Source organism: Bos javanicus, chromosome 19 (genome assembly GCF_032452875.1).
Source record: "Bos javanicus breed banteng chromosome 19, ARS-OSU_banteng_1.0, whole genome shotgun sequence".
NCBI classification, from domain to species: domain Eukaryota; kingdom Metazoa; phylum Chordata; class Mammalia; order Artiodactyla; family Bovidae; genus Bos; species Bos javanicus.
This window is the reverse complement of record NC_083886.1, coordinates 49,881,678-49,905,947: the sequence shown is the minus strand read 5'-3', so window position 1 is coordinate 49,905,947 and position 24,270 is coordinate 49,881,678. Positions and strand designations below refer to the sequence as shown.

Below are 24,270 nucleotides of genomic sequence, written 5' to 3'. Positions count from 1 at the left end.
GAACTTGAGGTGTATGGCGGGAGAGCTCACCCAGTCATGCAGTCTTGGCCACACAGCGTGTTCTGTGAGGAAAATGCCAGACCATATAACGCCTCTTTCCTCTCAAAGCTGGGAAGGCCTCCGTTGCACTCTCAGTGTGTCTGCATTTGACCTTTACTTCTGGCCAGATGGTGTTTTTATTTTGGGCTCTCTGCTGAAGAAACAGTCCTGGTGCTGGTGTAGGCCCGCCTGGAACAGAGGCTAAACTTGCAGAAGTGTTCCTCACGGTTGCCATGTAGTGACTCATTTAGTACCACCTTTGCCAACCAAGAGACCTGAGTTAGGTGACTTAGACTTAAGGTTTTGATCCAGTGAACACCCCGCCAAGGAAGAGTTGCTTTGGTCACCAGATCCTCACAGAGAGCTTGCTCAGTCAGGAGCTGAGGTCAGTGGATCTTTTGGGTCATAGCCACCTTGGAGAAGCAGAAACATATGGATCTTTTCCCTAGAAAAATGTACCATGACACAGAATCCTGCCCATGATCTCAGAGAGTTCAGGGACTCCATGTTAGGAGACAGTGAATGAAGGTAAAACGGCATTAGGGGAAACTGTGGACGTGGAGGAGCTTCGGTTTGGTTCCTTTAGATCATGAACAGCGCCCTTCCTGACCCAGGCAGGCTCTCCCTGCCACGCTGGTCACTGTCGTCCCTTCCCCAGGCCCTGAGGAGAAGGAAGAGGCACCACCTCAGTACAAGGAGCGGGTTTCAAGGCAGAGCTCAGGGCAGGGGTGTGGGAGGGCTCTGTGGACAAGGGTCAGCCTGTTTGTGTTCTCTGGGAGAGCTGAGGGTTGCCTGCTCTGCTGGCCAGGTCCCTGGGGAAGCAGTTTGGAGTAGACAGGCCAGCAGCCACCCTGGAGCTTACTCAGCCTCCTCTGCTTTCTGGGAAACCATGGAGGGCTTGAGTTCTGGGTGGAGGTGCAGGGCAGGGCTGGTACCGCTCTTCTCCCAGAGACTGTTGTGGGTGCTTCCCTGAGCAGGAGGGCCACAGGTCATGATGATGAGGGACACCGCTCTCGCCTTACAGACGTTCCAGAACAGACTGGCACAGGGCATCAGAGTGCTGTGTGCTGGGAGTCCACCCCAGGTGGAGAACCGTGGTGTCCCTTAAGCCAGAAGAGGTTGAGAAAAGTCTCTCATTTTCATCTTCTCCCTTTGCTGGCTGGCCATGTGGGCTATTTTGCAGGACATGAACTTAAACCTCCTCCTGTTTTCTGAGGTCAGAGTGCTGGGAGGTTAGGGAGGAAAAAGTGGCCCTGATCCAGCAGCACCAGCAGTTCAGAGGCAGGGGCTGTCCTCCCCGCACTGCCAGCCTCAGCACCTCCTACCCCCCCACCCCCACCTGAAGGCAGCAGGGTGTCACCCCACTTCTGAACCTGCCACCACCCCTGCCAAGAGAACTCCTACTGTCAGCAAATAGCCAAGTCTCCCTAGGCAGGGCCGTTCCGTAAACCCAGTGCTGAGTGTTAGTGAATGACCAGTCAGGAGCCAGAATGGCTGGAGGGTCCCCAGCTGCCCCAGGACAGAGATCTCCCCATCTCCTGGTCTCCTCGAGGGCCTGGCACATGACAGCTCTTGGCTGGCTGCAGTCTCAGGTTGTCACCTTCCCCCGCGATTATGACTCACGTCATGAAAGAGCAGCCCTGTGTGTGTAGCTGGTGCCCAGTGATGGGTTTAAAACAAGCTGAGTTTCTGTCCCGGCAGCAGGTACACCCTGGGCTTGGCTGGCTGCTCCGGCACCACCTTCGAGCCCTCGGTAATTATGGCCTCTGTGCCGAGGTCTGCAGATGCTGCTCAGGTATTGCAATGGTTTCCAACTCACCCCCCAGCAACCTGGAGAGCGCCCGGTCCCCAGCTGGGTTTATGCGAAGGGTAAAGAGCACACAGTGGGTTCCCTTGGGTGGGAAGAAGAGAGTCTTTGTTGGGGGAGTGACCTTTCCTTGCCCCCCTCCACCCCCTGCAGTGCAGGAAGGAAGCTGCTCTTGGGCCTGGTCCTGAGAGTTTGGATTCAGATCATAGGTCTGAGCAAGGCAGGGGTGGGGAGTTGGTTAGAAATGTTGTAGAATCTTGGAGTTGGGCACTCAGGTGAGTAGGTAGAGACGCCCGGCTGATCTCCATCCCCCTCCTGCTTACTGGTAATTGGCACCCACCACCACACCAAGCCTTTCTCAGTTTCCTTCAGTTCCCGCTTTCATTTCAGGCCCTTCCTCTGCCCTCTGGGGACTCCAGGGAACCAGGATGGAGGTGGATGGGAGTCTGGATGGGGCACAGGGAGGGACACTGTGTTCTCTGTCTGCAATTCACTCCCTGTCTCAGTGTCGACTCCTGTTCCCATAGAAACCTGACCTGCTCCAGAAACACTGGGTGTTAGGGTGACAATAATAGACACAAAGGACTGGGGCAGCGGTGCCAGATTTTGGCTACATTCTTGGCTAAGTAGCTTTTCTGTAGGCTGATTGGGAGGCCAAGAACCATGTAACATTGATGCTTTGGAAAAACGGTTTTCCAAATAAAGCAACCACCAATTCAGAACACACATTTGAATACTGTCTCTAGTCACGTTTTGTCCATCTCAGACATCATAACACCTATTTAACCCCTCCATCCCCACAAAAAATCAGAGATGACATTCTGTGACTGGCGAATCCTGAAAACGTCTTGAGTTTCTCTGCAGAGAGACAGCTAAAGAGGTCCAGCCCAAATAGGCACGAAATTCATGCTTGGCTCAATGCTTCTCATTTTATGGGAAATGTTCAGCATATGTTCAATTTTTTTTTTAACTCTTAATTATATTCTAAATTTTACAAAATTATTCTAATGTTTAACTGGAGCAGTACTTATAAAGACTAAGAACATTCTGGGGAAAAGAAAAGAGAGGGACTTGCCAGATTTAAATGTGTATTTTAAAGCTACAGTGATAAAAGCACTTTGATACTGGTAGGAAACAGTGCTCAATACAGACTCCAGTGAGGTGGGAATCTCACATTGAAAGGTGGCTTTGCAGGTCAGTAGGGAAAGGTTTAGAAACAGGTTAAGACGTCTGAGTAGTCATTGGGGACAAAATTAAGGTAGATTCCTAATTTGTGTCTTACACTAAAATTAGGAATGGACTGCCTAAACGGTATTGTTTAAAATATACATACACATGTATAAATTCAGGTGGAGGAAGCATAGAATCAATTTTTGTGCTCCTGAGGTGAAGTAGGAATTTCTAAGCATGATACCAGCACTCTTAATGTTGGTTCATGTAGAGCACATTCTTAATGACAGCTGTGTTCGTCAGGGTCCCAGTGGGAAACACATGACACATTCAGATGGAACAAGCCACGGGGGAGAGTTTAATAAAGGGAGGATTTAGGAAGGTGTGGACTGATGCAGAGAAACCAAAAGTCCTGGTGCAGTACCCCAGGGCTGGCAGGGAGCGGTTACCCAAACTCAGGCAGGGTGGCTGTGCGAAGGTGCTGCCTGTCTGGCAGGAGCTGTGGCCTCGAGCAAAGGGAGGGGACAGTGCCAACAGTACTTCTCTCCCGGTGCCGCCGAGCCCCCTGCCCACTCTGTCCCACTGGCCAAGCTCAGCCAGAAGTCAGAGGGCAAGAGAGGTCACCCGTGTGGTTCCCGCAGACCAGCCTCCCGGGCTGTAGAGAGGAACTCAAATCCATGGGGGCAAAGGGAAAAAGTCTAGCACAGGGGTCAAAGGACGTAATTTTTTTTTTTTTTTGAAGAATTTTAATATATGTTGTGAGTTGGCCTACAGGAAATGTTCTAGTGACTTCCTGTCTTCCCCACTAGTCCTTTCAGAGGTCCATTTTCCCAGACTTGAGTCAACCCTGGGCATTAATAACCTGACCAGCATGACTGATTGCTTCTCCACAGTGTGGCCTCTGGCAACTCAGCACCCTCAGAGAAGTCTTCGCTGGTCTTATCTAAAACTCCCCAGCCTCCCTCCTCCCCATCACCCACCTTGCTTTCTCTGTAGCCCAATCAGTCTCTGAAGTTAGGCTGTCTACTTTTCTGTCTCTGCCCCTTCAACCTAAACCCCATAAGAGCAAGGGCCTTGCCTGACTCGTCCACGGCTCTGTCTGTAACAGGATGCCTCGTATGTGGTGTGTGCTTAATAAATTTTGGCTAAATAAATGTGTTCCCCCCACCCCATCGTTCCCTCTGAGAGACCATTGACTTCTAACGTTAACCAGGCTGCTGATGTGTCTCCTTCGTTTTCCCTTCTCTCCTCCAGCTCCCGTATTTCATGAATGAGCTAACTCTGACGGAACTTGACATGGGGGTAGCTGTGCCAAAAATCCTTCAGGCCTTCAAGCCTTACGTTGACCACCAAGGTAACTCTTAACTGGGTCTAGAGAGGAACTGAGCAATTATATGAATGTTAAAATGTCGCCAGCACTGCAGATTGAAAACCAAGGCTTTGTGTTTGGAGGCTTCCCTGGTGCAGAATCTGCCTGCAGTGGGTTTGATCCCTGGGTCAAGAGGATCCCCTGAAGAAGGAAATGGCAGCCAACTCCAGTATTCTTGCCTGGAGAGTTCCACGGACAGAGGAACCTGGCGGGTATAGTCCATGGGGTCTCAAAGAGTCAGACACAACTGAGCAACTTTCACTTTAGGGGAGGCGTTTTTAACCGTATTTCATGCTGTGTGTCTTCTGCTCTTAATGGTCACAACCTTAAAATGAGGGGGAGTATATCTGGACTTCCCCTCCTAGTCCTCCTTCTAGTCTTCTGGATCCTTAAAGATCCTCCTCCAGCCCAGAGATGCCCGCATGCCCGTGGCCGGGACCTGAGCTTTCGTGTGACCAGGCTCTGCACGGCCATTGCCCTTGCCAGGGTGAGAGGCGCTGGCTGTGCTTCGGGCCCGCTCACCTCCCACACTGCCGTGGCTTGTCTCACTGCGGAGCGCGGGCTCTAAGGCACGCAGGCTTCAGTGACTGCAGTGCGCGGGCTCGGCAGTTGTGGCGCACCAGCTGAGTTGCCCCGAGGCACGTGGGATCTTCCTGGACCAGGGACGGAACCTGTGTCCCCTGCATTGGCAGGTGGATCCTTAACCACTAGACCACCAGGGAAGCCCAGGGCCTCTTTCCACTTAAACTAGATTTACACTATTCCTCAAAAAGCTCGGGAACAAAGTAAAAGAGAAAATAATTACAACTTCTCAAGAGAGTGATGTTTGTTTTGAAGTAAATGTTTTGTAAAATTTATAAACTCTAGCATCTACTTTTATCTCTGTAAGGCTCCATCAGATGGCTCCTGAACATAGTGAAATCAAGTTCTGTGTTGTATACATTTGATGTAAATACAAAGAGGTTTTTTTTTTTTTTTTTTCCAGCTCTACAGTTAGCAGCTCTAACAAGTATTTCATCTGACAGTGAAGCTCATATTTCCTAGTTCTTAGCATCTCATCGATTTCAGAGAAAGAGCAGAGAAATATTTGCAAATCCAGAGGTCCATCTAATAGCATGTTGAGATCACCTGTGACCATTTAATTGTGTCTACACTTTGATGAAGCTGAGTGTTCCTAGGTTTCGTTAATTTCTGGTTCACCAAGAGTAAAGCTGGAAAGGATTGTTTCTTTACAAATGGCCTTACTAGAGTTCTGTCAACCGCAAGTGAAATTTTAAAAGCTGCATTATCTACATGTCAGGTGCGGAGCCCGGATCTCGGCCCCATTGGCATTCCAGGACGGCCTGCCTTCCTCTGGCTCTAGCAGGCTCTGGGTTGCCCTTTGCCTCGTTAGGAATTGGCTGGTAACGAGCTGGTAAATGATCAGCTAACATAAACCTCCTGAGAGTTGGGCTTAAAGAAAGTAAATATAATAATACGTGTGCATGCTCTGTTTTCTAATGCATTTGCAGTCTCTTATCTCAGGACTGTCCTTTGTTGAATTAGTAGAAATTTCCAGAGAGGGGGGAAGGGCCAGAGCTAGGCTTTGAAGCATTTAAGAAGCGTCCTGGTGGCTGTGAACTCTGCAGCCTCTCAGGGCAGCTTTGTAAGGCTTTGAGTGAAATACACTAAATGCCTCAGTCTCAAGTCTCTTTCCTGTTCCTCTGGAGCCAGAGCTGCAGCCAGACATTTTATTATACAGATCAAAGCTTTGCCAGTTGTTAATCCATCTGAGGCTTACTTAACTCCTTTCGGGGCAAATTGTAGAGATCTGCCTGGTTACGTAACAAGGGAGGAAATGTTACTAAAGAAAGGAATGATAAAGACATAAAGCCTGTGGGTTTTAAAAGTTTGATCAAATTAGGTTTTTCCAATTATGCAAAGGATGCATGTGGTGGTAAAACAGAAATGACTGTGAAGGGACGGTGTGGCTTGGGTTCCATTGCTCAAAGAGAAACCTTTGCTTTGGGGGAAATTAAAATCAGGAGTGACTTGTTAAAACTGACTCTAGGGACTTCCCTAGGGTCATCTGCCACCACTGACCTATCCTGGCTCCAGGACACACAGCCAGGTTCTCGTGCAGCAAATAAGGGAAAAGGACCCTTACTTCCTGGGGCACCTTCACTTCCCGCCAGGAGGTGGAGAAAGGCCGTCCCTTAGAAATTGGCTCTGCACCTCCTTTCTCTGATCCCTGCCCGCCCCCCACACACCTTGCGTGGGGCAGGGACTGGTCTCCTTCCTTCCCGCAGGCCACACAGCCTCCCCCTCCCACCCCTCGTCCCTACCGGCTGCTCTCCCCAGGGCCTGACCTTGGAGGGCCACCAGGCCAGGCTCTTTCTGGTTGTTTTATTAACTCTGTTAGGGTAATGTTTATACCTTCATTCATCCAACGAATACCCAAAGTGGGAAAAGCTAGAATATTTAGAAAAGGAAAAAGGAAAACATAACCCTTCATCCCACCACTCAGAGATAACCGGGTGACTGTTTCTGCTACATTTGGTACATTCTCGATCCATTCTCTCCTGAGCTTTTTTTTTTATGGATAAAAATTAATTTAAAATGATGGATAACCAACAAGGACCTACTGTATAGCACAGGGAACTCTGCTCGATGTTATGTGGCAGCCTGGTTGGGAGGGGCGTTTGGAGCAGAATGGATACCTGTTTATGTATGACTGAGTCCCTTCGCAGCTGTTCACCTGAAGCTATCACAGCATTGTTAATTGGCTGTACCCCAGAAGAAAGTAAAAAGTTTAAACTAAAAAAATTCATTGAAAATGTGTAGCTTCTTTTTCCAACCCTTAAAGAATTGGTTAGATCGACTGTTTAGACTTGAGAGGCAATTGGAGGTTCCCTAGCAGGACCCCGCGCTGTTTAGATGCCAAAGCTCAGAGAGGGGGTGACGTGCAGAGGCCACTCAGCAGCCTCGCCTTCATCCTGCTCCACAGCTTCCAGGCCAGAGGTTCGTGTGCGCGCCGGCTCTGGGCCAGGCCACCTGCCTTCGGGCCCTGCTCCTTTGTGATCCCACAGCGAGGCCTCAGGAGGTTACTGAGCACCCAGCACCTCGGTTTCCTCATCCACAGAGTGCTGAGGGCAGGAGCGTCTCCTTTGTTGGTCATGGTGGGGATGAAACGCTTTGCATTACCCTCAGCACAGGTGACGCACAGGAAGCTGCTGGTGTTCGCTGCTGCAAAGCCTGATCAGTAAAATCTTCCCAAAGGGGTGCAGTGGGGACCCTCGGCTGTCGGCCAGGCTTTTATCTTCCACACCTGGAACCAGAGGTCTTAGAGCAGTGCCTGCGGGGGCATCAGCAGTGTCAGGATGAACCAGGGACATGGACTATGACCCCCTCAGGTTCAGATTAATTCATTTAGTCTTCAGGATGTTTGCGACGTGGAGTTAAGTCTGCAGATGGTCACTGAGTGGATGGAAAGAGTGCCATGTGATACTGGTTTTCCCTGTTTCAAGATACCCAACCAGCAACCCAGGTTTCCACTAAAGAGCTCGGATTCTCTGGAAAGATGACCGTGTCCCACAGGAATGGAGGCTGGTCTGTCTCCAGAGATGCCCATAGTCGTGACTGGCAGGTCCACCATCTACACTGTCTTCTGGACCTTGGTTTATGGTGCCTGGTGCCTTTATTAGTGCTGTGAGCTGAGTGCAACCAGAGTCAGTCTGTGAGCTTCCCGTTCCGTCGGCTACACCCTCATCAAGAGAGCAGCTGCCCAGGGCTAACCACAGTGACAAGGCCAGACTGTGGCTCAGCACAAGAATGGCACATACACTGTCTGGCCAGATGGTGTTGCAGAAAGAAAAAATATATTTTCTGCAGAAAGGAGAAAAATGTACCCATTTGCAGGTCTTGGGTGAGGTGGGGAGGAGAGACTCTGATTTGGGACTGTGTCGACATTGAAAGGCGGAGCCATTCCAAGAACAGTTACAGGTCAAAAGAACCAAAGACGACATCTGTCCTAAAGGACACACCCAAGTACGAGGAACAATACTAGTTTCCTGCGGTATCTGAGGGAGCAACATGGCACCGGTCTGTTTGCCAGGAACAGAACAGTCACCGATGTGCTTGTTAAGAGCTGAATAACTCAAACATCCGTTCTTGATAACATGTGACTACATCTTCCATTCTGAGAGCTTTTGTTCTTTGGATGCCAGATGTTGGCTTTCAGAGAGCAAATCAGCCATGGTTACAGGTAGAGGGAAGTGGAGGCGCAGGTAACATGAGCTAGGCTCAGTGAGCAAGGCTTGCAGAGCGTCTTGCCTCCTGAGCTGCCCCTGCCCCTTAAACCTGCTCCAGTGAGACTGAGGCCCCTTGGTTATTTTAATAGTAAACACAGCAGTGAATTGCTGAGTGAAAGTACTGGATTTTTGCCAGCATGGTAAGACTGCTTCTTAGTCCTAATGCCTTTCTGCTCAGTCACCTTAGTGTGTCCGACTCTTTGCAACTCCATGGACTGTAGCCCGCCAGGTTCCTCTGTCCATGGGATTCTCCAGGCAAGAATATTGCAGTGGGTTGTCACGCGCTTCTCCAGGGGATCTTCCGACCCAGGGATTGAGCCCATCTCCTGCCTAACAGACAGATTCTTTACCACTGAGCCACCAGGGAAGCCCTAGTAGAATCTATTAAATGAACCACCAGGGAGAAGGCGGAAGAAGCTCTGTTCTGCTTGTCTCGGGTGACAGGCACCAGGGTACGTGTTCTACCTGTGGTGGCATCTCAGTCTGCTCTGCTCCCCACGGCCCAGGCTGTTGTTATTCTTCAGGCATCAACTTCCTGAGGATAGGGGTTTAGCTCAAAGTCTTGAGGTCTGATGGCTTGTGTCAAGAACTCAATAAACAGGACTTTCCTGGTGGTCCAGTGATTAAGAATCCACCTTGCAATGCAGGGGACGTGGGTTTGATCCCTGATCGGGAAACTAAGATCCTACATGCCGTGGAACAGCTAAGCCTGTGCCCTGCAACTACTGAGCAACAGTGTCACAACTAGAGAGCCCGTGAACTGCAACAAGAAAGATCCCACAGGACGTGGCAAAGATCCCAAGTGCCGCACGCGGCTAAGACCCAATGCAGCCAGGAGGGGAAAAAAAGACAGCAGCTATGTTAAAAGAGAAAAAAAGAACTCAATAAACACTTTGGGGTGGAGTTACACTACTACTCACTTTTGCCGCAGTAAAAGTGAGTAGTGACTTTTGCTGCAGTCTCCCTCTGGACAGCAGTGGTGGTGGAAACTGATCCTTCCCTTACGCAGTTGAAGAGAAACAAAAAAGAGCCTTCTGCGCTCTTCAGGCCCTTGTGTGAAGCCCGACTGAAGTTTGTCACGTTCAGTGTCAGTTGTGCTTCCCCTGTCGCCAGTGAAAGGCGGACGGGGACTTGCTGGTAATCAGGTGCCACCCTTCACCACTGGACGGCCTTGCAACATGAAGACCCCTCATGTGGTAGAGACCTCATGGACTGAATGTTTGGGTCCCTCCCAGATCCATCTGTTGAGGCCCTACCTGCAATGAGATGGTAGAGACAGGGCCTTTGGGGTGATTGGGTTTAGATGACGTCACGATGGGATTAGTGCCCCCGGAGAAGAGACCAGAGAGCTAATTCGCTGTTGGCCGCAGGAGGACACAGGTGAAGGTGGCTGTCTGCAAACCAGGAAGAGAGCCCTCACGAGGACTGGATCGGCTGGCACCTTGATCTTGGGCTTCCAGCCTCCAAAACCGTGCCAAATAAGTATCTGTTTTTTCAGCCACGCAGTTTGTGGTATTTTGTTCCACAGCCTGAGAGACTAAGACAAGACCCTTTGCGTTCACACCCTTTCCAGAGAGCCTTTCAGGATGACTGCCCTGTGCTGTGCTCAGTCGTGTCTGACCCTGTGCAACCTCACAGACTGTAGCCCGCCAGGCTCCTCTGACCATGGGATTCTCCAGGCAAAAATACTGGAGTGGGTTGCCATGCCCCTCCTCCAGGGGATCTTCCCCACCCAGGGATCGAACCCACTGCTCCTGTGTCTCCTGCACTGCAGCTGGATTCTCTACTACTGAGCCAAGGGGAAGCCCACCTTACTCCTGTTTAAAAGACTTAAAAAATTGTCCTGCTCCTTAACTTCTGGTTTTTGTCCTTGAGAGCTACCAAGACCAGGTGGTTATACTAAGCAGAATTTTTTAAATTATTTATTTATTGTTATTATTTACTTTTTTTGGCTGTGCTGGGTCTTCATTGCTGCAAACGGGTTTTCTCTCTAGTTGCGGCAAGCGGGGGCTACTCGAGTCTCGGTGCACAGGCTTCTCTTGTTGGGGGGCACAGGTTCTGGGGAGTGTGGGCTCAGTACTGGCAGTTCCCCAGCTCTAAGGCACTGGCTGATTGCTCTGCGGCATATGGTACAGGGATCAAACCTGTGTCCCCTGCACTGGCAGGGGGATTCTTATCCACAGTACCACCAAGGGAGTCTGGAAGCCGCATTTTAAATGAAATGCCTCACAAGGAAGTCTTAATCTTTGTCAAGAGCCCAGAAGAAACTGTTCCTGTGCTCACCCAGGTGAGGAGTGTGCAGCCCGTTAGGGTCAGGGTGCCACTCAGGACATAGCGTGTATCCCCGCTTCAGTGTTGCTACATTTGTCCCTTTCTGGTAACTGTTGATTTCATCCTTCAGCTCTGCAAGGTGGGAACTCCTGACTCACTCTTTATGTAACCAGGTGCTCTTGGCTCCAGGTGTATGTGCTCCAAGCTTTTCAGGGCGATTTTTGCTGCTGAATCATTGTCACAGAAACATATTTTTTCTTTGCATCTAATGTTCAAATAGTCATCTCATCCTCATATGAATGCAAGCATGCCATATTAGGATAATTTGAGTGTTTGTACTTTGTATTTAAAGATTCTCAAACCATTCTTGACTCTGCATCTTCACTGAGAACGAGGACTAAGCAGGGCCCCATGGGTGGGTCTCACGGGACATACTTTGTTCAGTCGCTCAGTCGTGTCCAACTCTTTTGAGCCCCTGGACTACAGCACACCAGGCTTCCCTATCCCTCACAGTTTCCCGGAGTTTGCCCAAGTTCGTGTCCATTATTGAATTGGTGATGCCATCCAACCATCATGGGACATACATAGTGATACAAAAACAGGCTCCATCCCCTATGCAGAAGCTTGGTCAGATGTCCATGTACCACCCTCCACTTCCCAGCCAGACAGGGCTGTCTGGCTGCCTGGTGCAGCCTCTTCCCTCTGGCCCCTTGGCCTCCTCTGGTCTGGTTCCCAAGAGCCACAGCAACAATAGCAAGCTAGGCTGCAGCCCAGAGTCGTGGAAGGAAGTGGGCTGGCGATGGCACAGAAAGGGAAGAGCCCTGCCAGGATGCACCAGGTGCTGGCTGTGTAAGCAGCGTCATCTCCCTGGTACAGAAGAGGAGGCTGGTGCCCAGAGGTCAAGAAATTTTCAGGGGAGCCCAAGCCCTGGTCCATGTGACTGGGCTCCACGTACTCTTCTCCCCTCTTTCCAGCCTCAGCTCAGAGGGGCCCGACCACAGGTGACTGGGTGGAGTGTCCCGATGAGCAGGGTGTGCGCAGCTGTTTACCAAACCTTTTTCCATATCCCCTTATTTAAAAAACAGGCGAACGCTTCCACTTTATAACAAGTAAAATTCTGGTTCTTTTAATATGATAGCCTTAGCTGACTCATGTTGTTGTACAGCAGAAACTAACACACCATTGTTAAGCAATTGTATTCTAATTAAATAAATTAATTTTAAAAAATAAAGAGGGAAGCTAAGGATAAGTACAAATGGAAAGTTATGTATGACCCTGGAATTTTAAAACTTGTTAGCACTAAAAAAAAGTGTGTGTGTGTATATATATGTATATAAATATGACAGCCTTCAAAAGGAATCCGAACTAGTAATATTTATTGGAAACCTGAGTAGGGTTTTCAAAGGAAATGATCATGTATGAATACAGACAGCACACAGGTAGTTTGAGTCTATTGGTTCTCAAGTTAAATAAAGCTGGAGATACACAAAAACAAATAACTTCTTTTTTTTTTTTAAAGATATATCTTCTTTATTGATGTTCTCTTTATATTGAGCTTAAAAATCTATTAATATCAAACCTTTTACCCTAATCCCCTTTCTTTTGGAAGTGATGAATGACTAAATATCTTTATTAGAGCAGGTGTGCCCTTATTTTCAGTAACAGTGCCTTTGGAAAGCAAGCTAATTAATGATTTTTAAGTGTTTAACATAAGCAAGAAATAGAGCAGTTTTGTGAGTTGCTGCAAAGACATTCACAGCTGATCTGCATATCAATTAGACCAGGTCATTCATGGAAAATAATTACCTTCAATTATAATAAAAAGGAGTTTGGTGAAAGCAAAATGGAAATTATTCTGCCTTTAGTGAGGAGTTGTACCGTTAATGCTTGGTGGCCAAACAGGGAATAGGTTATTTACTGTAATTACTTGAAAATGCGGCTGTGTGTGAACATGATTTTCAATTAATTTCCTGCTTCCTTTCAGATATTTATCTTATAAGTTTATTAACATCTAAACACCCACTTGAAGGACCACGGGAAGTCCATGAGGTGCTGTGGCGCTTGGAGTGTCAAAATCACAGTGTGGTCTGTCCTGCCTGCTGAATTCTAGGACCCTGGGTAGAAGGTCATGAGATGACCTCTGTTTGCATTTTAGACATCTGGTCAATGGCCACTTGTGATGGGCCTTCCCAGTGAAATTCCACAAAGCCAAAAGCCTCTAAGATATGTTGTCATCAACATGATGACCAGTTTTAAAGCAAAGGTGTACAAAGTGGTTACCCAGCTTTATCTGGTTAATCCTGGGGCTGGAACATAAATACTTTTGCTGCCATTACTACACAGTTTCCAGAAAGAAAAGGGTTGTAAAAGGTCTTGTCACCATCCTTATCATACCAAGCTAAAACTGAACCATTTTCTGTGCCCCTCCCCACCCCCACCCTAAGAGGGGAGAATTTCAAGACAGACAGTGGTTCTCACTTGTGTCTTTAAAGAGCCCAACCTGCTGTGAAGTCTCTGCACCTCTCCTTTGCCTCTAACCCACTGAGAATCAGCAGACGTCGTCCCACCTTTGTCCTGAGACAAGCCGTCTCCTCCTGGGGGTTGTGTTTCTTACTAAGTGTAAGAAGAACCCAGAGGACCGGACTCTTCCATCTCTCACAACGGGTGCTGAGGTCACTCTGATCATTGTAATGGGTGTTGAAATGCTGGCAATTTTCCAGATGCTTGAACTATTTCTGGAAACTTCTCGTTTCACAGTCTCCTCTCACATGCCTTGGTAGTACAGGCAGTATATATAGACTTGCAATGTGATACCTACTTAGATACTTTAAAATATAACTTTTGATACTGTTATTCATAGTCATGTTTTTATGGGGGAAAGAAACCTTTTTTTTTCAACCCTTTTCCCAGGACTCTGGATCGATTTGGAAATGTCCTACAATGGGTCCTTTCTGATGACTCTCGAGACCAAAATGAATTTGACCAAACTAGGTAAAGAGCCTCTTGTTGAAGCCCTGAAGGTTGGAGAAATTGGCAAAGAAGGGTAAGGGGCTATATGAATTTACTAACCCAACCCCAGGGAACCTCCTTCTCCCTCCAGCCCTTGAGAAGCAGCTTTGTTGTGTAGTAGACCCAAGGTTGGAGAAGGCAATGGCCACCCACTCCAGTACTCTTGCCTGGAGAATCCCATGGACAGAGGAGCCTGGTGGGCTGAAGTCCATGGGGTTGCACAGAGTCGGACACGACTGAGCGACTTCACTTTCACTTTTCACTTTCATGCACTGGAGAAGGAAATGGCAACCCACTCCAGTGTTCTTGCCTGGAGAATCCCAGGGACGGGGAGCCTGGTGGGCTGCCGTCTATGGGGTCGCACAGAGTCGGACACGACTGAAGTGACTTAGCAGCAGACCCAAGGTTGAGTGAGCTTCCATGGAAGCATTTCCTGGCCACAGAGGATTTCAGGGAATGTTTCCTGGTTTCATCCCCTGCAGACAGACCATGAATCCCCACCTCTGCTCAGTGCTATCGGCCACCAGCCTCGGGACTGCACAGTATTGATTACCCAGGAAGCATCCCTGATTCAGATCAGCAGGGCAGGCTGCACAGTAAAATGCTCTGTGAAAAGAATCACCATCCAGAAAGATCCTTCTCCAACTTACAGCCACAAATAGCAATATGTGGGTCAGGCTGAGGTCCTTCGGGGGTCTATCTGCTTTAATCACAGTGTCAGAATTATTTATAATTAGATGATTGACTTTGCAGCCAAGAGGGTGCTTCTAAAGTGTTTTGAAATGTATTTTCCCTAAATAATACACCATTGATTTTCTTAGTAAATGCCTTTCTTTGTAGAAGATACTGCATCTGCCGTGGAGTTGTCTGACTTTGTAAATATTCCCAATTTTTGAGCGGGTTGATGAAGTTGATTTTTTTCCCCTTAGATGCCTAGACTGAATAAGCTGGGACCTTTTACATTCCCACACACCTTAAAAATGACTGCTTCAGATGACAAATTTAAATTATATTATTGTTATCAGACTGAAAAATGCTGATTAGAGTCTGCATCTCACATCTTTAACCTGTTTGCATGGAATGAGTAGTAAAATGATGGAGCCATCCTCCCAGCATCTGAATACAGACATAAGACACAGGCTCTTCTTAGGTGTTTGCTTTGTTATGCTGCTGCCCTGATGCTTGTAATTCACACTTGTGGTAGACACACAATAGATGGGGGGAGTTGGGTCATACATTCCAGAACATTCTTCGACTGAGACGATCTGATGTGTCCAGGAGATTTAATGAAAATGTTTATATTTTAATTACTGGAGAATCTCACCTGCTGTATGCAATCTAACCTGTATCTGTGCTGTTTTCCTTTCACCTTTCTACTGTTTGTTAAAATGTGTTTGGATTCGGCAATCTGTGGATTGTGTTTTCCGGTGAGTGTTATTGATCGGCCCTCCGTGTAGCATTTCATTCCCCCATCAGTGCTGAGCCTCGTGTGGACCCATGTGACACCACAAGGAAGCTTGTCCTTTCATCACATCCCCTGACATAAAGGCCCCATTTGTAGACCTGAGAGGATTGAGATCAGGAGCGCTTAAGAGGCTTTCCTTGATTGGGATCGCGGGGGTTCTGATCCAGGCCTCGAGTCAAACCCAGCTTCTGTCCCCAGCTACCCCTCCCCAGTGCCATGCCCCACTGGGCACCATCAGGCCAGCCCCAGGACAGCAGAACTGCAAAGACAGCTGCCAGTAAAACCAAGCACCACAGGCAGAAGCGGTCTTGAAAATGAGCTCTAACTAACCAGGAGCGAGACAGAGCAGACTTAAATCAGGAGCATTCGTGCAGGGAGCCCTTTCTGGAAACAGCCCCGAGCTGCCCAAAGCTGCTGGGGCTCCACTAGAAAGAAGGGGGTCTTGTGGGCAGGTGGGGCCCCATCATGGCCGGGTCCCTGAGATCCTTGCCGCTGAGGCGTCCCACGTCCACTGTTGTTCATGCGGCTCTCCTGGAGCAATTTCAAGTTCATAAAACTCGGCTGATCAGAGGATGGACATGTTTCTGAGCAAGCAGTGCTTCTCTAGACTGCATGAAAAATATCCTCTGCTTTAAGAATATAATGTATTATATTTAATGTTTAATATATATCTAAAGTACCATTTTTTCCCAGTAGAGTCTGGTATGTTTTGCCTTCCTGTGAGGGTGTTAACTTTTATGTTGATGTGTAATTGGCTGTCATTTAATTTTAAAAGCAAAGACAAGTATAATTCCAAAGCACTTGACCTTGGGAGAAAAAGGCCTGGAAAAATGAACCCTTAACCCTTTTTTTTTTTTTTTTTCAAAAAGGACCCAATTGGGAATCTGAGAGTTCTGGATCCTTGCCCCAGAAAGATGCCTACACACACACCACTTGGCTCACAATATCTGGGAGCTCTGAGAGCCTCTGGAAAGCTCATCCGTACCTAAGAGCCTAATCCCAGAAGTGATTCTCGCATCACTTCTCAGTCACGAGCTGAGCAATCGCCCTGAGGCTGAGTACCAGAGGAGAGGTGGAGTCCCTGCACCTGTGGCTGGTACATGATCCTTGGTTTCCTTCAGGAAGCCCCTCCTAGAGCCCCGAGTGTGAAGAGTGGGCCAGCAGCAGCCCTTTCCTCCCTTTATCTCGTGGCTGCCAGTCCAAGGCTCACTTCCGGACGGGGGCTTGTCCCCTATCGTCCTGCTCTGGCAGGGCCTCTGCTTGGTCTCACTGCTTTTGTCTGACCCCCTTCAAGCATGCAAATGACTGTGCCCTGGGAAGTCCCCGAGGAGATGCTGCTCAGCCCTCAGGAAGCCCTACTTGCCGTAGAAAGTCTGTTCCTGTTCTCAGGTCACCCCCAAGGCTGGTGGTGAGAAGTCTGTGTTTCTTCACTCTAGTGAAGGCCTGTCCCTTTGAAATGTGGGTTCACTTTGTACTTGCAGACATTTTTCCTTTAGTCTTTTCATTTCCCCAATAGTCTTCTGGTTGTGTACGGTAGTTATGGTAACCTTGGGCCCTAAGACGCTCAAAATGGAATTCAGGTGGTGAGCTGGGCGTTGGAACTTTAGGAATTGCCTGAAGGGGACCTAAGTGAGTCAGGAAGGGGGAATGTTCTGCACGTTGGCTGCTCTTTAAATGAACGTTGGGGCCGGCGTTTGCTGTGAGGTACACGGCCTGTCCGTGCTCTACCACGGCAGCCTGGGCTGGTGTGCGAGTCCCGTAGCGGGGCTCCCCGACCTCCATATTAGGCTGCTCAGTGTACCCAAGTCCTCTACCCTGCCCCGAGGCCCTGATATCCTGGGAACCCCGTCCTTGTCATCCACGCTGTGACTCAGTCTAACTGGGGGTGTACATGGACGTGTATCTGTAGCAGACGTATGGGCCTGATTTCTGTTAAAGAAAACGAACACTCTTAAGAGTGTGGTTCCCGCCAAGCAGTCGCCTCACTGGGCTGTTTAATTATGCACCCTTCACTTGAAGCATTCTTTGGAGCTCCTTTGTAGAACTGCCTCTAGTGTCTGTGACCTTCTTTTAGGTACTCTGAGTGACAGCAAATCATCCTACTTTTTCTAGATGAATCAGATATTTGAGTAATTGCCAGGCATCACTCAGAGGTGCCAGTGATTATGAGGCTAAGAAATGTTTGGTTCAAGACAGAGTATCCGTGATAAAACAATTCACTTTTCCTACGTGTCCAACTCCAAGCACATTTCCAAAAAGATTTTTAGCAGGGGCAGCGAAACTGGAATCAGCCCTTTAAGGTGACTCTTAGAAGGGATATGACTCTCATCTGGAATCCCAAGGTGTGTTTTAAAAAATAGGCTTATCATGTACTAGCACACCTTATATATAAGAATGTGCAGGGTGTCTTTCTCTGAAATTCATCATAAGTCTGAGATCACAAAATGCATATTCAGTTATAAACTTGAATCAGCCAGACATTTAGCCCCACTTTTAATTATTGTTGGTGCTGCATAATATAGCTCCCCGGGCAGAAAGGAGAGGTACCATTTAGCCACAATCAGAATTTCATGTCATCTGATCTATTTTAACTGATAAGGCATTGTCTAAATTATTAACTTCAAGCCACAAAATTTGTCCTGTTCTCTGTCTTGCGGAGGGTTAATTCAGGAACCCGAGAGCTCACTGCAGTGCTCAGCTTTTGGCATCTTCTGCCTCAGGTCAGGAGGCTGCCAGATGACAAATACCAGTGGGGACAGGAGGGGCCAGTGGCTCTGCAGGTTTCACTGCGGTCCAAGATACCGAGGCAGCCTTTGGTGCTGTGTAGATTCCTTACCTGGCAGCATGCTGTCTGAACCAGAGGGCACCGTCATGTTCCTAAGAAGTAAGCTAGGTTTCTGAGAAAGGTCACATGATCTTTGGGGATTTACTTCCCTGACTTTCTTCATCCCAAGTCCCCGTGTAAGCTTTCTTAGGAATCCTGTTTTGCCTTTTATATAAAAGAAGAGCTCTGTGAGGGCCGCCCAACCCTTGAAAGGGCTGAGATGGTTTTGTGACCAGCGGGGACACTTGAGCATTTCCTGGACTGGCCAGGCCTCTGATGGAAGGAGGAAGAGTCAGGTCCTGTCCCCGAGGCCAGGGACAAGAGGCCTTTGTGTCTGCAGAGGGAGTTTCTTCTCAACACCACACTCAAGCCCGTTGGCTAGAGCGTGGGCTCTAATGTTTCAGAGCAGGGTTGAGGAGGATCCGGGTGTCCTGCCAGGTAGGTCCTCTTACAGCCGGGCTCCTGTTTCAGGGCGGAGATTTCAGAGCCCTCCTGCCCATGCTGGGACCTCAGCTGGGCCTTCAAGGCCACACTGGCAGGTGTGCTACCCTTGGGTGCCCTTGGCCCTTGCTGGTCAGAAGATGAGCACCCGTACAGGCTTCTGGTGGCCAAGGACAGCATCTGAGAAAACCCCAGAGGGTTTCGAATGCAGGAGACGGCACCTAAGCTGGGATGCCTTCCCCTGTCCTGGTGATTTTGTTCTTCTCAAAATTATAAGACCGACCCTCTGCTTAGTGACCATTGATGGCATAACAATGTTCAGAGATAGTTCTGTCCCTTGTTCATTTTGTCCCCGTCAAGTCTCTGAGCCTGAGATGGGCCCTGCCTTCTGTCTCTCTGCCTCTCCGAAGTAAAGCCTCCCTTCAGGGAGGAAGCTGCCTTTTGTGGGGCCAGAGCTCAGCCGGGAGCCCTCCAGTGCCCTCAGTGGGGAGCCTTGATCACTCGCCACTGCTGGTGATACAGACCCTCCAGGCCTCTGGAAACTGAGAACCTACCCTGGAAAGATTCATGAGGAACATTGCTCTCTGATGAAGCTTTTTATTCATTTAAAAAGAAGTTTTAAACTAGTACTTCTCCTGAAAGGTTCCTGGCTTCCCATGTCAGTTGCCTCCTGGAATCCCTTGAGATTTGTACCCCTGGTTGCTGGCTTTTTCTGTGACCTTCAGGAGCTGGGGCGGGAGTGGGGGTATGTAATTTCACAAGGAAGAAGTCTGGAGCCAAAACTAACTTGGAGATGCCTAAGCCAGAAAGCACAATTTTTTTGAACTCAGCCAGTGTTAGAGGACTTACCTGAACAACCCCGTCATCCATTAGTTGGTCACGTCACTAACATGAGCTGTCCGTCACCCGTGCAATCTTCATTCTTTCCACTCACCTCCCATTGGCTGCTCTGCACTGTTGACGAGATCACTGCATTTTGTGTGGATGAGATCACTGCATTTTGTGTGGACCGCATCACACTCTGACCGCCTGTCTTTCTGACGCATGCGCAGAATCCAACCCTCCTGGCGCAAGTCCGCGGCCGTTCTGCCCGGGACTGGGCGCTGAAGGGTCTCCTGGGGGACCAGGCCCATCCGAGGATTCTGGGATTAGGCCTCTTCTGTCTGGGTGGGGGGGGGGGGGGGGGGGTGCTACCACCATAGCCATGGTGGCAGTGGAGCGCGTGCTCTTCCTAAGCAGAGCCTGCGCTGGGCGGGCAGCCTGGTGACTCTGCCCTGATCAGTTGCAGGCCCAGGGCCTTCTGTCTGGCCGACAGCGACGAGGAGTCCTCCAGTGCTGGCTCCTCCGACGAAGACGATGCACCAGAGCCCAGCGCCGGAGACAAACCGCTCCTCCCAGGAGCTGAGGGGTGAGTGGATCCAGCTTCTGGGGTCTCCCGGGGGGTCACGGCTGCAAGTTGGGCGTGAGTTTTGCATCGCCTTTTCCCTCTTTGATCTTCCTCCTTCACTTTGAGTGAATGGTTTTTGCATTAATAATTCAAAGCCAGTGGCTTAAAATTCCAGACCCCAAATCAAAAACACCCAAATAATTTCCCCTTATTAAGAGTCCAGACCAAAATGGTTTTCTCAGGCCATTGGAGTAAAGAATACGAGAATGGAAGGGATGTTTAACACGAGGACCATAAATTGCGCAACACCTCCCCCTAGTGTCGGTGGGGAGCATTACTTCCCTTCTTACGGGTCACGTGCCTCCAGTGATCTTCTGTTAATAGTTCCTACAAAGTTGAGACATTCTAATGATTTCTTTGGGAAATTTTGGAAACGTGGATCACTTAGATGGCCTTTTGGATCATGAACTTAATTTGGGGGGTTCCTTTTGCTTGTTACTTGGACTGTGGAATGATGCAAGTGCTTAGGCTGCCTCTCTGTAAGGATCTTTTAATTATTTACAGTGAGCAAAGAAACTGAAATGATAAAGAAACCAAGTGATTCAGAAGCATTTTTAAGAAAACATCAACCTGTTCTGTTTGAAATCCTACAGAAGATAAAAAGAATCTAGATGTTTGAGGAGTTGGCTGTAGAGTTTGTGTGCACTACTTAACTCGCCACCTGACCTTTAGAGTGATGGCTTTTTCCTACACACATACATATACTATTCCTGAACTCTAGATCTGCGGAGGATTTTAAGAAACAAATATTCTCTCTTCTTAGGGCAGTCATAGGTAGATGTGGCCTGATACAGAAACTTACTTTCCTGGCCTGCTGGCACATCACCTTGATGTAGCTATTCTCTTTAGATGCTCCTAAAACTCTTTGACAAGTAATTGCTGCTCAAAGTTAGTGTGACCCTATCTGAAAGGCAGATGTTTTACTGTGTTCTGTGGCCCTCTTAATGCAGCCTAATGTCTTATTTGCTATATAGAGACAATGAGATTTTTTTCTAAGAGGACACAAGATTTGTATTCAGTATTTGAAGGTCATTAAGGAAAGCAGGTGAGATGCATTCCCTGCATGCACTGTGGGAACTTGGCCTGACTCTCCATCATCAAAACTGGGCCCCATCTGAGGTCTACACCTCATCTGAACTAGTAGTTCTCACCTAGGGGTTATTTTGTTCCCCCTAGGGGACATTTATCAATGTCCAGAGACACTTTATTGTCTTAACTGCTGGGAGATGATGTGCTGTTGACATCAGGGCGGCCAAGGTCAAGGATGCCGCTAAACATTTCGTACGGAGGAGCGTCCACAGCAAAGAATTGCCCAGTCCACCGTGTCAGTGGTGCTGCTGTTGAGAAACTCTGGTCTAAAATCAGGTGAACAGAGAGCCAAGTTTCTGTTGATGAAGGAAGAAAGTCAACACTAACACTTGCCTGTCTCTCTCATTTAAAGGTATGTTGGAGGTCATCGAACAAGCAAGATCATGAGGTTTGTTGATAAAATTACCAAGTCAAAGTATTTCCAAAAAGCAACAGAGACAGAATTCATTAAAAAGAAGATCGAAGAAGTCTCCAATACACCCCTACTGCTAACTGTAGAAGTACAAGAATGTAGAGGAACCTTGGCAGTGAACATTCCACCTCCTGCAACTGATCGAATATGGTACGTATGTAGAAGGCCCCTCAGGGTCAGCCAGTGATTCCCTTTGAGCATTATCATAAAAGTCATAGTCTGCTGACCCTTGACATTACGGAAAGTACCTTCTTCCTGGGAAGAAGTACTTTCAAACGTTTTTCCTGGGACCTTAAAGTTAGTTGTAAATCTGATTTTACTTTTCTTCTGTGAGTGGTTAATTCCCATATAAAGATATACCTTCAGGGCTTCCCAGGCGGTACAGTGTAAAGGATCTGCCTGCCACTGTAGGAGACAGGAGACCGGTGTTCGATCCCTGGGTTGGAAACATCCCCTGGAGGAGGAAATGGCAACCCACTCTAGTATTCTTGCCTGGAGAATTCCATGGACAGAGGAGCCTGGAGGGCTACATCCATGGGGTCACAGAGTTGGACACGACTGAGCAACTGAAGCACGCACATGTGTTATTATACCATGAAATAATAATTCAGACTTTTTTTAAATGGTGAGAAATACCCATCTTCGACATGTCCCTGGTGGTCCAGTAGTTAAGACTCTGGGCTTCCACTACAGGGGGCATGGATTCAATCCCTGGTTGGAGAACTGAGATCCCATATGCTGCGCGGTGCAGTCAAAAATTAAACAAAAAAATACTCATCTTCACACTTAGGAAGAGTTAAGGTCAACCGGTGAAGTTTGTGGGATGAGCTGTTTCTAGGTCTTCCTCCTCTCTCAAGTCAACCCTTTCCACCAGGAAGAAGAGCTGCGATTTGTAGAACGCTTATTCTCTGCCGGGCCAGTCTTCACAGCATCCTGTGGAGACAGGGCTACCATTATGCCCCACTTTACAGATGGGGATCACACATCCAGCAGAGTCCTGGGTGGTGAGGGAAGACTTGCCCAGGTCAGACCTGCACGTTGAGGAGGCAGGATGTGTGCTTGGTAACTCTGGTAGATTGTGAAAGTCCCTCAGTCGTGTCTGACTCTTTGCGACCCTGGAATTCTCCAGGCCACAGTAGTGGAGTGGGCAGCCTTTCCTTTCTCCTGGGGATCTTCCCAACCCAGGGATCAAACCCAGGTTTCCTGCATTGCGGATGGATTCTTTACCAGCTGAGCCACCAGGGAAGTCCAAGAATACCAGAGTGGGTAGCCCGTCCCTTCTCTAGCAGATCTTCCTGACCCAGAAATCGAACCATGGTCTCCTGCATTATAGGTGGATTCTCTCCCAGCTGAGCTACTGAGAAGGGTGACCCAAAGAGTTGTCATTTGAATGAACCAGTGGGTTTTAACCCTACCTGCATGTCGCAGTCACCTGGGGACTTGTTAAAGCTGTGCCGAGCCCAGCCCCCATGATTCTGGGATTGGGAGACTAAGCCAGGACTGAGAATCACTGAAAAAAATTATCCATGATCCCAGCAAAAGGAAATCACTATTTCTAAATCTCAATCTTAAGTTGGCAAGTAAGACCTATAAATATGCATAAGGGTATATAGTGATCACATAAAAGACCTCATTGTACCAGAAGCTACACTCATATGAAAAAGATTGTTGTTGTTTAGTCGTTAAGTCGTTAAGTCATGTCTGACTCTTTTGCAAGCCCATGGCCTGCAGCCCATCAGGCTCCTCTGTCCATGGGATTTCCCAGACAAAAATACTGGAGTGGATTGCCGTTTCCTTCTCCAGGGGTTCTTCCCAGCCCAGGGATTGAACCTGAGTCTCCTGCATTGGCAGGCAGATTATTTAACGCTGAGCCACCAGGGCTGCTGCTGCTGCTAAGTTACTTCAGTTGTGTCCGACTCCTAGTGACCCCATGGACTGCTGCCTACCAGGCTCCTCCGTCCATGGGATTTTCCAGGCAGGAGTACTGGAGAGGGGTGCCATTGCCTTCTCCGAAGCCACCAGGGCAGTCCCTATGAAAAAGATACCTCTGTTCGCTCATCACATGAAACCAGCATGCTGTTGCACATCCTTGGTGTTCAGGAGGACTTGTAAAAATGATTACAAAAGGGTTGTTTAATTGGCTGATCATTTAATGATGATATTGGTGTTTTCCTAGTAAAAACTTTAAAATACTATTTAGGATTTTATTTTTAAAAAGTAATATTTTCACTGGAAGAACATGAAAACAACAACAAAAACTAAGAACCTATAACTTTAGCATCCAAAAATAACCAGATACTACCTTACTGTGCAGCTTAATAAAAAAAAATTTTTTTTAATAGTAAGAGTTGATACATATCTTCTTTTTACTCCCAAGCTTTGACTTAGGAGTTACAAACACCACTGCTCAATGGTAATTAGAATTAGAGGCCTCTAGCCTAGTAGCTCCGGAGAAGCAATGGCACCCCACTCCAGTACTCTTGCCTGGAGAATCCCATGGACGGAGGAGCCTGGTGGGCTGCAGTCCATGGGGTCGCTGAGGGTCGGACACGACTGAGCGACTTCACTTTCACTTTTCACTTTCATGCATTGGAGAAGGACATGGCAACCCACTCCAGTGTTCTTGCCTGGAGAATCC

The 24,270-nt window shown here is 48.3% G+C and overlaps 1 protein-coding gene across 3 annotated transcripts in view; it reads left to right on the top strand.

Moving 5' to 3' along the window:
• Positions 1–24,270, top strand: part of TEX2 (testis expressed 2) — a 114,371-nt gene that overhangs the window by 85,393 nt on the left and 4,708 nt on the right. The window contains exons 7-10 of one of the 3 annotated variants that reach the window (XM_061392355.1): positions 4,271–4,370; positions 13,856–13,988; positions 19,967–20,092; positions 21,573–21,782. In XM_061392355.1, the coding sequence (XP_061248339.1) occupies positions 4,271–4,370; positions 13,856–13,988; positions 19,967–20,092; positions 21,573–21,782 (569 nt within the window). Of the gene's footprint in view, positions 1–4,270; positions 4,371–5,370; positions 13,399–13,855; positions 13,989–19,966; positions 20,093–21,572; positions 21,783–24,270 lie in introns of those variants that run through there. The other 2 variants (XM_061392356.1, XM_061392357.1) reach the window with 2 other exon arrangements.